This window comes from Gossypium raimondii, chromosome 4 (assembly GCF_025698545.1).
Source record: "Gossypium raimondii isolate GPD5lz chromosome 4, ASM2569854v1, whole genome shotgun sequence".
NCBI classification, from domain to species: domain Eukaryota; kingdom Viridiplantae; phylum Streptophyta; class Magnoliopsida; order Malvales; family Malvaceae; genus Gossypium; species Gossypium raimondii.
The window spans coordinates 34,299,603-34,314,291 of NC_068568.1; the positions used below are offsets into that span (position 1 = coordinate 34,299,603).

The 14,689-nt window shown below is 32.3% G+C and overlaps 2 protein-coding genes across 9 annotated transcripts; both read right to left on the minus strand.

Annotated features, from left to right (window-relative positions):
* Nucleotides 1-2,278: 2,278 nt before the first annotated feature.
* LOC105780400 (probable protein phosphatase 2C 38) lies at nt 2,279-6,537 on the minus strand. Of its 3 annotated transcripts, XM_012604709.2 has the most exons (6): nt 5,542-5,562; nt 5,002-5,069; nt 4,000-4,452; nt 3,368-3,735; nt 2,753-2,989; nt 2,279-2,681 (listed from the first exon to the last, which is right to left on the minus strand). In XM_012604709.2, exons 3-6 carry the CDS (start codon nt 4,322-4,324, stop codon nt 2,499-2,501), a joined length of 1,113 nt encoding a protein of 370 aa, XP_012460163.1. In that variant the 5' UTR covers nt 4,325-4,452; nt 5,002-5,069; nt 5,542-5,562; the 3' UTR covers nt 2,279-2,498. The 3 variants fall into 3 exon arrangements, with proteins under 3 accessions (XP_012460163.1, XP_052485504.1, XP_012460162.1); XM_052629544.1 differs by lacking the exons at nt 5,002-5,069; nt 5,542-5,562 and adding an exon at nt 6,417-6,537; XM_012604708.2 differs by lacking the exons at nt 5,002-5,069; nt 5,542-5,562 and adding an exon at nt 4,710-4,991.
* LOC105780398 (uncharacterized) lies at nt 6,162-11,873 on the minus strand. 6 transcript variants are annotated; one of them, XM_012604699.2, is made up of 6 exons: nt 11,765-11,862; nt 10,811-10,862; nt 9,827-10,205; nt 7,845-9,729; nt 7,323-7,529; nt 6,162-6,642 (listed from the first exon to the last, which is right to left on the minus strand). In XM_012604699.2, the coding sequence occupies exons 3-6, from the start codon at nt 10,120-10,122 to the stop codon at nt 6,322-6,324; spliced, it is 2,709 nt and encodes a 902-aa protein (XP_012460153.2). In that variant the 5' UTR covers nt 10,123-10,205; nt 10,811-10,862; nt 11,765-11,862; the 3' UTR covers nt 6,162-6,321. The 6 variants fall into 6 exon arrangements, with proteins under 6 accessions (XP_012460153.2, XP_012460160.2, XP_052485502.1 ...); XM_012604706.2 differs by having other exon boundaries at nt 7,323-7,526; nt 10,790-10,862; XM_052629542.1 differs by having other exon boundaries at nt 6,162-6,549; nt 10,790-10,862.
* Between the last annotated feature and the right edge of the window lie 2,816 nt (nt 11,874-14,689).

Consider the following 14,689-nt stretch of genomic DNA (forward strand, 5'->3'; position numbering starts at 1 on the left):
TCTTTCCACCTAATGTAGGTGTATTATGCATGTCACATAAATCACTATGTATCAAATCAAGCAACTTTGTTTTCCTTTTAACCTTAGGGAAATGGTTTCTTGTAATTTTAGTCAATATACATGTATTGCATTTTTCAATATTATTATTAAAAACAGAATTAAATCTTATTTATGCATGTCGTTCAATTTCCTATAATTCAAATGACCTAATCTATAATGCCATAAGAAGATTCAACCATATAAACAAAAATATTATGTTTATTCTTATTAATAACATTGAGTTTAAACATGCTCGATGCATATACCATTTCCTACAAAAATTCCTCCCTTAGACAAAATAAACTTATCTACCTCAAAAACAAATTTGAAACCGAATTTATTCAACAAAGTTTTAGACACTAAATTCTTCCTAAATTTTGGTACATAAAGTACATCATTCAATATTAAAACCTTTCCAGAAGTGAATTGTAGTTCAATAGAGCATTTGTTTTTGATTGTTGCAGTGGAAGAATTTTCTATGTACAAGACATTATCATTTTCACATTGTGTGAACATTGTGAACATGCTTTTGTCTTTGCACACATGTTTGGTTGCTCTAGTATCAATCCACCATGCATTATCATCTTACGCCATATTAATTTTAGATATCATTGCAATGAATTTTTCGTTATTATCAGCCTCAAAAGATTATTTCTTCTTTAAAAATCGACATTCATTCTTGAAATGTCCCAGCTTACCACCATGATAGCATAAGCCCTTTTGTTTCTTTTTGAACTTAGGTGCTCTATCAATCTGTTTGAACTTTCTCTTGGATGGTTTAGTAGTTTGTACTTCCTCCGTAACATGCACTTTGACATTTTCAGAATCTAGGTTCTGATATTGCTTTCGATATTTTTCTTCAATATGGAGATGATTTGTCAAAACCTTAATAGATATTTCCTCTTTCTCATGTTTTAGACTTCTTTTAAAGTCTTTCCAAGATGGTGAAAGTTTGTCTATAATGGAGGATACAACAATCATGTCATTCATTTTCATATCATATTGCTTAACTTGATTTAACATTTTTTTCAATATCACGAAATTGTTCCATAACAGAATGACCATCAACCATTTGATAATTATTGAAACGATTAACAAGAATTTCTTACTTGTAGCATCTTCGGTCATGCATCTTGTCTCCAAATTTTCCCTTAATTCTTTAGTGGTGACCTCGTTCTGGTAGGTGTCGAACAAACCATTAAAAGTGGCCTATGCACATGTAATCATCATTGTCCCATTTTTTCCTTTCTCGGTTTGTAACAACAGATTCGTTTTCATTCTCTTCCGGTCTTAAAGTATCCAAAAATATAGACAATATTCAAAGTTGATAATAAGAAGTGCATCTTTTTTTTGCCATCGTTGAAAATTGCCGCCTTCAAACTGATCAAATTTGGCAAAGTTGGAAACCAACTCCCTTAGTGTTTCACTTTCATGTGTTGTAATAGTCATAATAAAATATAACCTTAAAATTATTAGTACAAAACTTCGGTGAGGAAAAATCTCGAACACACGAACGGTACTCGAACAAAAAATAAAGAAATAGGATAAGGCTCCAAGCCCTGTATCAAGTCACTATCTTTAAAGTTATATTCGCCTCCACCTATATTCGGTGTGCAAAAGTGTTTCAAGCAAATTAACCTCGATGATACAATGAAGCCAATGACTATTTACGTTTTGCACTGATAAGAACAGTCTATTAAGCACTGAGCAATTTATAATAAGAAACTCAATTTCTACAAAGAATATTCTTTATAGAATAATCTAATAATATTAAAAGAATGGAGGAAGGATAGAAAGAATATTAGAACTTGTTGATGTGATTTCCAAATGAAATCTCATTCTTATTTATAGGAATTTTCATGTTTCTTTATAGAGATATTTCAATAGGTGTCTTTTATGAATAATAATGTATTTAAAAGGACACATAATTATTCATTTAATATTATAATTATTCAAATAATATTATTCGAATAGTTATAATTTTGTCAAAAATCAAGTGATATGACTCTTGACCAATAATTTAAATTACAACATTTCATTTATAGTTATTGGAACACTATAAATATTTGAAAATATTCCAACATGAAAACTCAAAATATGATCAGAACAAATGAATTTATTGATATCATCAAACATTGTAATTGAATGTATAGATATCATGGATTAATATAAATTTAATTTGATTAGATTAAAAATAGAATAATAAACAAATGTAATTAAAATTGCTACAAATGAATAATTGTAGAAAATATTTTATTTATATAATATCAAATGAAAAGTATGATATTTTTTATTTATTTATATGAGATATTTTTACATAAAAAATTTGTAAAAAGAAATTATTAAAGATTAGTGTTACTTTGATGATATGTATGTATATATATATGTATGTATGTGTGTGTGTGTATTAGGAGGCATTAATTGGTACGTAGTTGTGGACGGAAGGCGTAGAGAAGAGATTAGAATCGGCGGCAGGAGGCGCGGCTAAGGAGATGGGAATCAAGAAACAAAACAATAACAGTAATGTCGTCATGGAAATGTCTGCGCACCCCGCGATCCACCTTTTTCAAATCCGAATATCTCATTTCTCTCTTCTTTGCTGCTTCTCGAAGTGCTGCTTTCACTAGTTTTCGAGCAATACCCTGCGTGTATCATCATCCTTTCATTTTTACGCCAAAATAAACCAACTCAAAAATCAAACATGATATCTTACCGTACGGGGACAGGCGTTGACTATGTTAACTGCGTCCTGATTGCTAAGAAGTTCCCACAGACCATCCGATGCAAATATAAGAAACCGATCTTTAGGACTCAGTTTTTGTACTAATATCGATGGCTTCGCTTGTAGGATCGGCTTCTCGAATGGTTCCGAAACTCTAAACCTCGGCAATAGAGGTTCTTTGTTGAATTCATCCTTCTTTAAATACGCATCCCCTATGGATCTTGCAATCTATCACATCATAAAACTATCATTTTATACAACATGCTAATTCTCTCATACCGACATGGTTAGATTTCTGTATGTTATGGAAAATGTCATATCCCAATTCAAGAAAATTGAAATAGTAATTCAAATCACGATTCTCATTAAAAGTTCATTTGGAACTCATTAAAAATACATATAGCAACAATCCCATTTAAAATATCGTTATAGAAGATAATGTTGCTCCGACATTTCAAGTCCTTCTCATGTGTTAGACACATTTTCGAATTATAGATATGAAGAATTGACTGTATATGTATTTGACACTCACTGGTGTTCAAATAACATAAATCGAAGAAACAATGGGAACAACAAACTACCAACAAGGAGGGACAATAATTTTACCTGTATTATACCCTTTACACGCCATACTTTGTGCCGAAGGACCACGATCTTTGGATCATCGGGATGCAATGATTGCAACTCCTCCCGAACAGATTCGCAACGTACATTATGCTCGGTCGACAATTGAATTGCTTTCACCTCTTTAAAGGCTTTCTCAAGTCTACCTAAGACCACACGAGAATCTCCAACATTGGCAACGTATAGCAGTCCGCTACAAACTATTCCGACCAAACAACACGAACCAACAGATGCAATTAGCGGCTTACTTAGCCATTGCTTCTTGACGAGAGTAAGAAAATCTTCTTCGGTAGCTAAAAATGCTTTGTTTATAACATCGGCTGACATTCCATGATTCTCGGTTGTAAACTCTGCATCGTTAATAGCTTTTGAGTTAGTAACGAGATCCATTAGCAATAAAAACTCAGAAACTAGAGCCAGAGAAGGGGGGAAAGAAATTAGATGCACGGGAAGAGGATTAGAGTTGAGTCCAATTTTGACATTTGTCATCCATGTTACGATTATCAAAAAATGAAGTTTCCGAAACAAGCCGAGGCATCATGACCTATCCAAATTAAAGTGAAAAAGTAATAAATGATGATTATATTCAACAAAGTAGAGAAGGAATAACATACTCTTGATATAGTCGAAAAGGTGTTCATTTATAAACCTAGCAGCTTCAGGACCTCCATGACCATCGTAAATTCCGACAAATGTCCCATAAGGGCCTGATTGAAATGAGCTCAAAGGACCTGATTCAAGTTGGCTATGGTCTTCCAATAGATTGTTGGCTTGAATTACTGCCATTGAAAACTTGCCGGTATAATGTTCTCCAGAATCTTTGTACCACAACAATCCATCAACCCTACCATTAGCATCGCCGGCCTTACAAGAATTCTCACCGTCAAAGGATGGCCTCCAGCAACGAGACGCAATTCGTTTTAACGATCTTGATACCATAACTTACATATTCTCACCCAAATGACCCAGCAGCAATCAAAATTGTTCACAGAAATCAATACCAGGAATTCTATTGACCCTAAGTATTCGTTTGCAACAGATGATCCAGATATAAATCACACATTGATCTGCACAGGTGCAATACAAACAACTTATAAAACCTTCATTTAAATCATATGAACTTCTTTATCAAAAAAAAATCACATGAACTTCATTTTAATCCTAAAAATCAATACTGGGAACTCTTCTGGTAACCTTAAGTATTTGCTCCACTTTCTGCTATATATCCAAACCCGAAACCAATTTTATCGTATAAAACACACATTAATCTTCACAGTTGCAACTTTTTTTTTTCAAGAAAAAGAAAAGAATATATGTATAGAACCTTCATTTTAATCCCAAGTATTTGCTCCAATTTCTGCAAAGTTGCAATGAAATGAACCTATAAAACTCTCATTCGAATCCTAAATATTAATCTGCACAGTTATAATAAGAAAAAATGCAATCAAATCAATCTATATATGCTTTTGGAGATCCAATGAACCAACTATATTGCTTTGACTATAATTTTCTAGAAGTATTCGTGTTCGACACATATCCGTATATTGGTATGAAGATATGACCCTTCAAAAATCTTCTAAATACATGAAAATTTTCAAAAAAGAAACTGAATATACCTGTGTCCAAATACACATATCCGACACTCAAACTCGAGTTAAAGTAACATAAGCCAATTCACATGCCTCTGAAATGCATGAAATGAAGAAATAAACTCCAAGACGAATTTTCAGATTATGAACATCTACATGCTTAAATTGGAAACAAATTTATGAACATGCCTACAACAAGAGAAATATCAATTTGGGACAATATAAACAAATAAATAATTCGGATACTCATCAATTGATACCTTAAAAAAACAACAAAAAAAAATTCTAAATACAAGACCCGAAACCGTGATCAAAATTCCATATTGCCAAACTATACAGCCATAGAAATGGATTATATTGATGAGCTTGAGCCTTAAGGATTGACAACAAAATTTGTTGTTTCTTTAAAGAAAGTCTAGAAATACAAAACATGAAATTTGAAAAATTAAAAAAATCAGACACCTATCAAATTTTACAAAAAAAAAAAAACCCATCAATTAGAAACATCGAAATATAATTATTAGGCAAAAAAGCCGAAGATCAAACATACATTTTCTTCTTACATACCTTGAGAAACAATTAAGAATTTTGTATGATCTTTTCAGTTATAAGCCTGTACAAGAAGATTCAGAAAACCCATTATTTTAAAGGTTTAGATAAACAGAAGAATCAAATGAAAAAGACAAAAAGAGGGAAGATTTTTGAAGAATGTATTGAGACAAAAGAAAACAGAGGAAAGAGTAAGAAAGTTTGGAAGGTAGTTTTGGAGAAATATTTTAACAGAAGGAAACCTTGAATTGATGGTTTTGATTTAGAATTTTCTTTTCCATTTTATTTCAATTTTGTTTTTCTAATTTGTTTTCTGTATAATGGGGGAGTTTTGACTAACATTTAGGCTTTCAACAAACCAACATTTTAGCAACTTTTACTCTTTATCTTTCTCCTTTTTTTAGCAAACTATTTACCTTATTTTCTCTCCTTGTAGAGAATTATTTTGATTTTGATTTTCATGATTTGCTTCACCAATCACCATATAGCTGTTTTGGTAATAAATATTTATGGATAATTTTTCCTAATAATTTTGTTGCATTAACTTACCTCCAAAAGTTAATTACATAATTAAACATCTAGTTAGATTTCGATGTTGTACAATACTTTACGGTTTTATTAACCCAAAAAGAAAACTATTTGCTATTAAAAGCCAATTCATTATCTCCCAAAACACAATCTGATTCGAAACATGATAATAAAATATAAATAAACATACATAAATGCCTTAAACACAAAAATAAAATATAAAGATACAAAAATACAACATAAATATGTGCATTCCTCGATCATTGACAATCATTCCAGCAAGAATTCAGGCATAGAAGTGGGACTACCAAGAAGATCACAACTTTTATGATTGCTTAAAGTGTCTTTCAAAATTGTAATCTGACCTTCTTTTAGATGTATGTCTTCTTCCAAACCTTCTATTCTCTTTTTCAATGCATTAATCTCTGAATTCAAAACCATGTTCTTCTCATTATATTGCTTCACTTCTTCCCACATCAAATCTCTCTCTTGTGAAACCTTAACCAATATACCCTTCAATATGGTTAGTTCCTTTGTTGATTCTTGTAACTCGCTCTCGAGTCGACTTACATTTTCATCTTTTTTCGGTATCTGTTTAGGATTTTGACACATTTGACTAATCAAAATGTTTAGGAAACAATATCTTGTGAGAGGAAATGCAATGGTAACAGCAAAAAAAGTGAGTGACATAAAACTGAATCAAAGGTCAAACTAGTTGGACCTTCAAATTTTGATCCAATCAGTTAGACAGGCTAGTTAAAAAGTATAAATATCATCATCCGCAATATATCTAACCCTTTGTAACATTTATCTCTCATTATCTCCCTTTCCCTACGCAAAACATACATGCATAACACAATATGTTATCCCAAGAATTAGTGTACAATAGGAGCATTTATTGGTAATGAATATGCTCAATTTTTGAAAAAATATATAATCATATCCCTATTCTCATGTTCAGTAAGTGTCCAACACAAGAATCGAATAGGCATATTTTAGAAAAAAGATTGCAGAGTCCAAGTAACATATAGGATTTCTTAATGTGCAAACAAGTCAAAAGCACATGTGGACGTGCCTAACACCAATATCCGACACATATTCAGGAAAGAGGTATGGAAAACATAGGAAAAGGTTTTAAATATATCCCATCAGACACATACCTATATTCAACATTAACACTTAGTCCAAGTCCATGTAACATTGATAGCAACTATTCATAAGCAAAGAAGAAAGCATTTTGTTGATACACAGAATTAAACATCAAAGGTTACCTGAAGTTGAAGATCCTTCAACCTATGAGTGAGGCATGAAATGTTGTCAGTTGAATTTTGTAATTCACATCTTAGTATTTCATTGCCTCTCAAAGCTGCCGCAACCTCAGCTTGCAACTCTTCTATTTCAACCTCTTTTGAATAAAGCTTTTCCTTCAACAAACTTGTCATCATAGTTTCTGCTTTAAGCTCACTTCTTATAATCTTCTGGAAAAGTGTGCAAGTGTTATTATAAGCTCTAGGGCTGACAAAACAACCCAAAAAACCATAGTTTTTAATTCAGTTATTAAGCATTTGATTTGATTTTTGAAAAACCAAAATACTACACATTAACCACAGTTTTAAGGGAAAAAAAACCAAACCAGATTAAAAGACCACATTAAATCTTTACTTGAAAACAAAAAAAACACAAGTTCAATAATGAGCATGATTGAAGAACAATGAGCAATGAAAAGCCCTTTATTCAATGTGTTTAGCTTCTTCAACCGCAGATTTCAACAACAACAACAAAAAAACCCTTACCTCTGAAGATTGATTGTTGCGTTTTGTTGACATGGTTGGATCCACGGATGCTGAGTGAGAGTCCGAGGCAACCAAACCGGATTTCTCATGCAACAAACCAGATATTGTCTGCAGACTTCTCCTTAGGCTTTCAATTCCACGTTTAAAGCCTTCGATTTTAAGATCAGATTCAACAATAAATAGACTATCTAAACCTGGTTGCATTCCTTGAAGATGACTAGGTTTTCCTTTGATGAACTCAATTAACTTTGAAGACAGATTGATAATCTCATTAAGCATAGACAGTCCGCGATTCTGTAGACAGCATACATGATCCTGCAGTTCGTTGTCAAACTTGGAGGTTAATCCGATAATTTCATTTCCATTACCCTTTAATTGATTCAACAAATAGATATTCTCGCGTCGAAGAGAGTAAGCTTCAAGCCTATAAGACTCTACTTCCTTTCTTAATGCCAATTCTACTCCAGTTAACCTCATTTGCTCCCTTTGTAATTTTTGCACTTGCTTTTCATTCTTTTCCATAGATTGCTTCTGGTCGATCTCCTTACCGTATCCATCTCTCAACCCTTCAATCATTTTCTCTTGCTCGGTGCATGTTCGGAGTAGTCTGGTAACGGACTTTTGCAATTCCTTGCACTCCTTCTCTTTCTCTTCGAGATTTCTTCTAACGCAAGCTACATCTTCCATTGCTGCTCTATGCTTCTCTTGTGACTCGGAGAGATTTTGACTTAGATCTTGATTCTCATCGTTCATCTTTTCAACCCTTCTCATCAACTCTTTAAGTTGTTGTTCTGAGTACTTCGTAAGGCTTCTGTTTTCAGTTTCCCTGTCATTGAAGGAAGAGACTTCTCTCTGAAGTGAAACGTTTTGCTCTGCTAACTCTTGAACTCGATCACGAAGCCTTTGCTCTTCTAAGCTATACTTCTCAAGCTTAACCGACCAATCACTTGACCTTCTATCGAACTCCTTTTCGAATCGCAACTGTGTCTCATGCTTTGCCTTCTCTAGTTTTTCAATCTGTGACTCCATTTCTTCCCTCGCCATTCTCAGTTCCTCCCTAGCACTCGCTCTCTCGTCAATTCTAGACTGTTGAAGATCCAAAACCTCGAGGGCTAGCTTTTTTTTCTCCTCTTTTAGGTGCTGAACAGACCGAATGAGCGATGAAACATCAAACCCACCATTACAAATAAAGCTTTCCTGCTCATGAGCTTCAGAAAGAAGCAAGGCTCTTTCCTTGGCATGTTTAGATCGTCTTTCTAACTCGACTACTGAATCATCTTCAGAAGAATTTAAACCGTCAGGGTTTCCCTCAATGAAACAATTTTTGTAAGGCTCATCCATTTCCAATTTGGACTCAGGACGCATATTCAAGTATCCACCATATACATCTTCCTTTGTGATCGGAATATGACGGTTGAATCCCTTTGAACTTGATTTTGGGACAACATGAGTCTGTGAAAGCCTCTCAATCACATTCTTTGCAACCATTCGTGGCGACTCATGCCCGAATCCATTTTCCACCCTATCTCTAGATGAAAAGTGAAGACGAGTGCTGTCACCATCCCTAAATGAATGAGACTTGTTTTTCTCTTTGACACTATGTGTCGGAGATGAAGGTGCAGTATATCGAGCTCCCGGTGGATGCCTCCGACCACCATTTCCTGGAGTTGAACTGTTCCTTAACTTGCTAATTTCCGGAAGCTGTTCTCCGTCAATATAGCGATCGATAACTTGGGCCGACACATTGCTAGAGCAAGAGGAAGAGCTGCCAGATGAATCATGGTGCAGCCTCAAAGAACCAGAAGAACACGGCCTCTCGAAACTGATAATTTCTGTTTCACATCGTTTTGCCTTAGATTTCTTCTCAGGCATATGAGCCCTGCATCTGGAACAAACCGCAAGAACATCAATGCTACTCCTTATGATTTATAGAAGTGAAAAAAAAATACTAATGTCATATCCAAGCACACCAAATGCCTTACCGCGATTGGTGATCATACTGCTGTTGTGAGGAAGAACAATTTTGTTGTCCAAGCTCGTTGCCTGATGACAAAGAACGACTCCGAACAAGACTAGAAGCATTACTGAAGCTGGGGCTATCAGACATTAGCTTCCAACTGTAGTCAGCCATGTCAACAAGTTGATCATTCAACCAACTTTCTGATGTTTTCCCCTGGTAAACTTGTTTATCCATTGATGCCGAAAGAACCTTGTTGTTACCACTGCTAGAAGAGGAAGATTTGAAGAAAAACAGTTTCTTCATCTCTATATATATCATCAATTAGAGCAGCTTATGAAAATGGAATGAGTCCCAATCCCTTTTATAACATAACAATCCTCAAAGAATGGACCTCAATAAACCTGTAAACAATTATATAAACCATAAAAGTGAGTTGTAAAAAGGGTAAAGGGCATTATTAACACACAAAAAACATCATCAAGATCACTAGAAATACAACTGAAAAAATTCAGATATTTATATTGTTTTCGTGTTATCTTTTTCATGTCATAATCATATCTAAAATGTTATTATATATAACAACTTGTTATACATATATTGACATCTTCATGTAATTGTGTCGTGTGTTTTTCATGGCATCTCATGTTTTAATTTTTTTTCTGGTATCACGTTCATGGTAATGGAATATCAAATAGAAGAAAAAGAATGCATATGCAACATTGAGATGTCAATCATGAAAAAGAACATGATATAGAGAAATCATACACTGGTTATGTATTGACAATATTAAAATGCGAAAATCATAAAAGTAAAACTCAGATCTTATGATTCATTTAGTTGGCAGACTCTTCAGTTCTAATTAAGGATTAGGATTTAACTTCAGTGTTTTACTCGTATTAAAATATGAGAATGATATATTATCCTCTAAATACTGAATACATGAAAAACTATAAGAAAATTAATATATTCATTTCAAGATACACACTTGTATCTGACATTTGCTTACATCCGAATCCAACTCAGCTGGGACAAAGCTATGAGAAACCTAAACGCCAAAACTAGGGTACCAAGATAAAAAAAAGAATCATTAGTAATTAAGATTCGGCAAAAGACAGAAAAATAAAAAATAGAAGTTCAAAAGGAAAATAAGAACCTGAATACAGTACAATAACTTTAATTTATGTCTAATATTTATACCTACGAAAAGATTACAAAAAATTCTAATGTCTCGGTATCAAACAGTATTTATATCCTACACCCACTTGAAGCTGGCTCACATCACATGTACCTTTTTATTAGGAAAATATAAATATAAATGTTTTAAAAATAATTTCAGTTGCCTACAAAATGATTTAAAGAAACAAAATTATGTATATGAAACAGATAGGCCAAGAGTAATGCTTAAGATTGAATCTAAATTCACCACCATTTTCGACTCTTTAGAAACCTTTTATTAACCAAAAAAAAAAAGACCTTAAAGAAGAATAAAGAAATAAAATTAATTTCATAAAATTCTGACAAAAACAAGGATCCCAGAGTTGAGTGATCATCAAATAAAAAAATAATAATTCCATTATGAAGGAAAAACGAAAAACCTTAAGTAAATTATAAATACTAAATATAAAACAATACAGTTGAAATCAATCTGTTGATGATTGCCTTAGCTTACCAAGAAAAAATCAGAAGAAAACATTTGAATTTTAGAAACAGAGCTTGAGAAAACACTCGGTGAAAACTTCCTTTTCCACTTCAACTTTCTCAGCAACCAAACAGACCCAGTGAAAAATAGTCACACACACACAAAAAAAACAAAACAAAAAAAGAAACAGACTTCACTCTTCAAACGGTCAAAATTTTCTTTCCTCAAAAGCCCAAAGACGAGTAATTTAACTAAAAATCAATATAGTAAATTCACGAACTCGATACACTGAAAAGAAAATCTTTGCATTTAGTTACTTACCATTAAAGGAGAGAAACTGTATGTCGTTAAGAAAGTTTAAGTTGTCTCAAAATTCGAATTAGAAAATAATAATAATCCCTCGAAATTTAAGGTTCTTAAAACAGAAGTTATTAGAGATCGTTTGCGATTTTGGTTTTAAAGGCGACGGAACGGAGAAAATATGAGAAAAGGTTCAGGGTATTTTCGTCTTTGAACTAACGCTTTTGCGTTGAGTATTATATACTAATTATTTTTTTTTATACAAATGCCTAGATCCTGTGAATTTAATAAGAGGATAAATCCAGTTTAGTACGTTTAAATTTACATCCATTTTATTTACTGATGTTAATTGAATTAGAACTTAATTCATACTCATCGTTAAACTAAATATTTTTATGATGATATAATTCATAGAAAATACAATTCACTATTATAAATTAAATTTACTAAAATATATTACATTTAGATTTTTAAGAATTTGAATTTATTATTGTCTCGTTAAATAAAATTGTAAAATATTTATTATTTTAATAAAATACGAGTTGATTGAAAAATATTATTAGGAGAAATACTAAAATCTTGAATATATAAATTAAAATAAACATAAAAATATTAAAATTTGAATTTAATGTTAATTTAAATTAAATTTGTGCAGCCGTAGGAGTTTTACTTTTATTCTATTAACATGGTTATTATTACCGCAATTTAAAGGTTATAAATTGAATGTTTTCTTCTAATGCTCTGATCGAATAAAATTGAATGCAAATTTGTCTAAGTGGCTATTTGAATATTAATTAAATTTTAATAAAATTATTTGTAGAAAATAAAAATTAGTAGATAAAGATTATTATTTTTTTGTTATTTTACCAAAAAAACCAAACTAGTGGACATAATCTCCAAGCTTTTTTCGAAAAGGAAAAAAAAAAACACACAAGACGAAGACGTGACTTTTTCATTAAACATAATGATGCCAATTCCCTTAATTCATGCAACTTCTTTGGGATTACAAGAATCATTTTCTTTCTCAATGCAAAAGCCAAACGATGATTACACAATAAAAGATATATTTTATGAAATGCATAATAATTAATTTTGTACTCCAATTTTATTTTTTAATATTCATTTAATTTTATCTCTTTTAATTCTTTAATTTACATTGTTTATCAAATCATTTCAAATTTCATGAAAAAGTTAATGCTTGTTAACTTTTCTAACATATCATTTACATGAATGCCATGTCAACAATTAATTAATTTTAAAATTAAAAATATTTTATACTTTTTAATTTTTAAAATATTTATAATTTTTAAATTTTAAAAAAAAATTAATTAATTGCTTATGTGGTATCCACGTGGCAATCCATATGTATTTTATGTCAATAAAGCTAACTTTTGCATCTATTTTGGGGTTTGATTTGGCAAACAACTACCTCCTTAACTAATTAGCCTATTACTACAATGGAGTGTCCCTAAATTAATTTTTTTTCTATAACCACTCTTTTTTGAATTCATTTGTCTGATCAATAATACAATGGAGCAAACAAAGCATTACTGAACTACTCAACAGTTTCAAACATTGGAGTGTAAAACTATTGCTAATGTATTTGTTATAATTTATAATCAAATTATTGAATTTAGGATCAAGAAATTCTAAATGCATTAAAAGAATCCTACTACAGACTTAACTGCATTGATACTTAAGTTGTTTTAGGAATCAATTTTCAAACAACTATCCTAAGCTAAACATGCTTCATCAACTTCCACAATTTTCTAAATTAGTCGAAAAGTTATTATCCTCATCGAACATCACCGATATCAATATACTCATCATAGTTTAGTAGTTATTTGGCATTTGTATGTAATGGCAAAATGAATGACAAAATGCATGAATGTTAAAGCATCTATCTACAGTATAATATATGTACAACACAACACATCCCCAAACCTAAGGGATGTATTGTCCTTAATGCATGAACAATGAAATATGGCAAAATGCAAAAACAACTATCAACTATAAAAATGCCATGACAACTAAATATGAATGCATGAAACATATAGTATAAAATAAAAGAAAGAAAAACAAAAGCTTGGAAAGAATTGACGTTACTCTATTTGGGTTGGGTGGATTTCTTGGTAACTCGTTTGTAGTGCTGCTTCCTTGCTATTTCACCAGTATCATCTTGGACAGATTTTCTAGTAGTTTGCTTGTAGCACTTCCGTTTTAGCTGGTTAATAGGCACATTTTCTTCGTCATCAGTGTCTGACTTTGTGAGATCATCAATCAATTGATGAACTGCACATTCTTATTCTATCATAGGTGCAGTGGTCAGCGTAGTGGTGGTGTCTGTAGGTGTTGTAGCTTGAGTCATGTCTCATCTTCCTTCTTAGATTCAACATGGACATATTCGATTTTCTCTGCTTCTCCTTTTGGTTTTGTGGTCTTCTTCTCCATAATAGTTTCTTCTCCATCGTTATCATTCTCCTTTAGCTCCAACAATAATTCCTTAGGAAAAATAAGGAATGGAGGCATGGGTTGGGTAAAGTTCTTCTGAAGAGATTTCTTCATGGCCTAATCTCTTCGTCGGATATACCCTCAAAAGAGAGCCATTTCCTCTTGAGTGCAGCCAAAATCAATGGCTAGCCTGTGTTGGTGTTTCCCCAGTATGCGAAATTGTTGTTGCAACATCTCAAGCGCATCAATCACTTTCTGCAAAAAATTACTATGAGATGTTGATAGAGTAGTATCAGTAGGCAGAAATGGTGATGATGTAGATGTGGAGCCTAGATGCCTTGTCTTTTCCTCTTCAGAAAATCTTAGGGCGAGTTGCTTTGTGATGGCTCATTTGTTAGGGATTGTATCTTAATTCGTTTGAATAGGAGCCTTCGCTCGCTGACAAAGTGTTGTAATGAAGGATGGAAAATTTAAGGCACTAGCATTCTTTTGAGA

What these genes read in the sequence shown, in the direction of transcription:
- LOC105780400 (XM_052629544.1), bottom strand. Translation starts at nt 4,324, where the DNA reads ATGGTATCAAGATCGTTAAAACGAATTGCGTCTCGTTGCTGGAGGCCA. An exon ending in CCTTTTCGACTATATCAAGA is followed by an intron (nt 3,736 to 3,999) that starts GTATGTTATTCC and finishes TTAACGATGCAG; the next exon opens with AGTTTACAACCGAGAATCAT. An exon ending in TCAACGCCTGTCCCCGTACG is followed by an intron (nt 2,682 to 2,752) that starts GTAAGATATCAT and finishes TGATACACGCAG; the next exon opens with GGTATTGCTCGAAAACTAGT.
- LOC105780398 (XM_012604703.2), bottom strand. Translation starts at nt 10,122, where the DNA reads ATGATATATATAGAGATGAAGAAACTGTTTTTCTTCAAATCTTCCTCT. An exon ending in CAGTATGATCACCAATCGCG is followed by an intron (nt 9,730 to 9,826) that starts GTAAGGCATTTG and finishes GGTTTGTTCCAG; the next exon opens with ATGCAGGGCTCATATGCCTG. An exon ending in GCAACAATCAATCTTCAGAG is followed by an intron (nt 7,530 to 7,844) that starts GTAAGGGTTTTT and finishes ACACTTTTCCAG; the next exon opens with AAGATTATAAGAAGTGAGCT.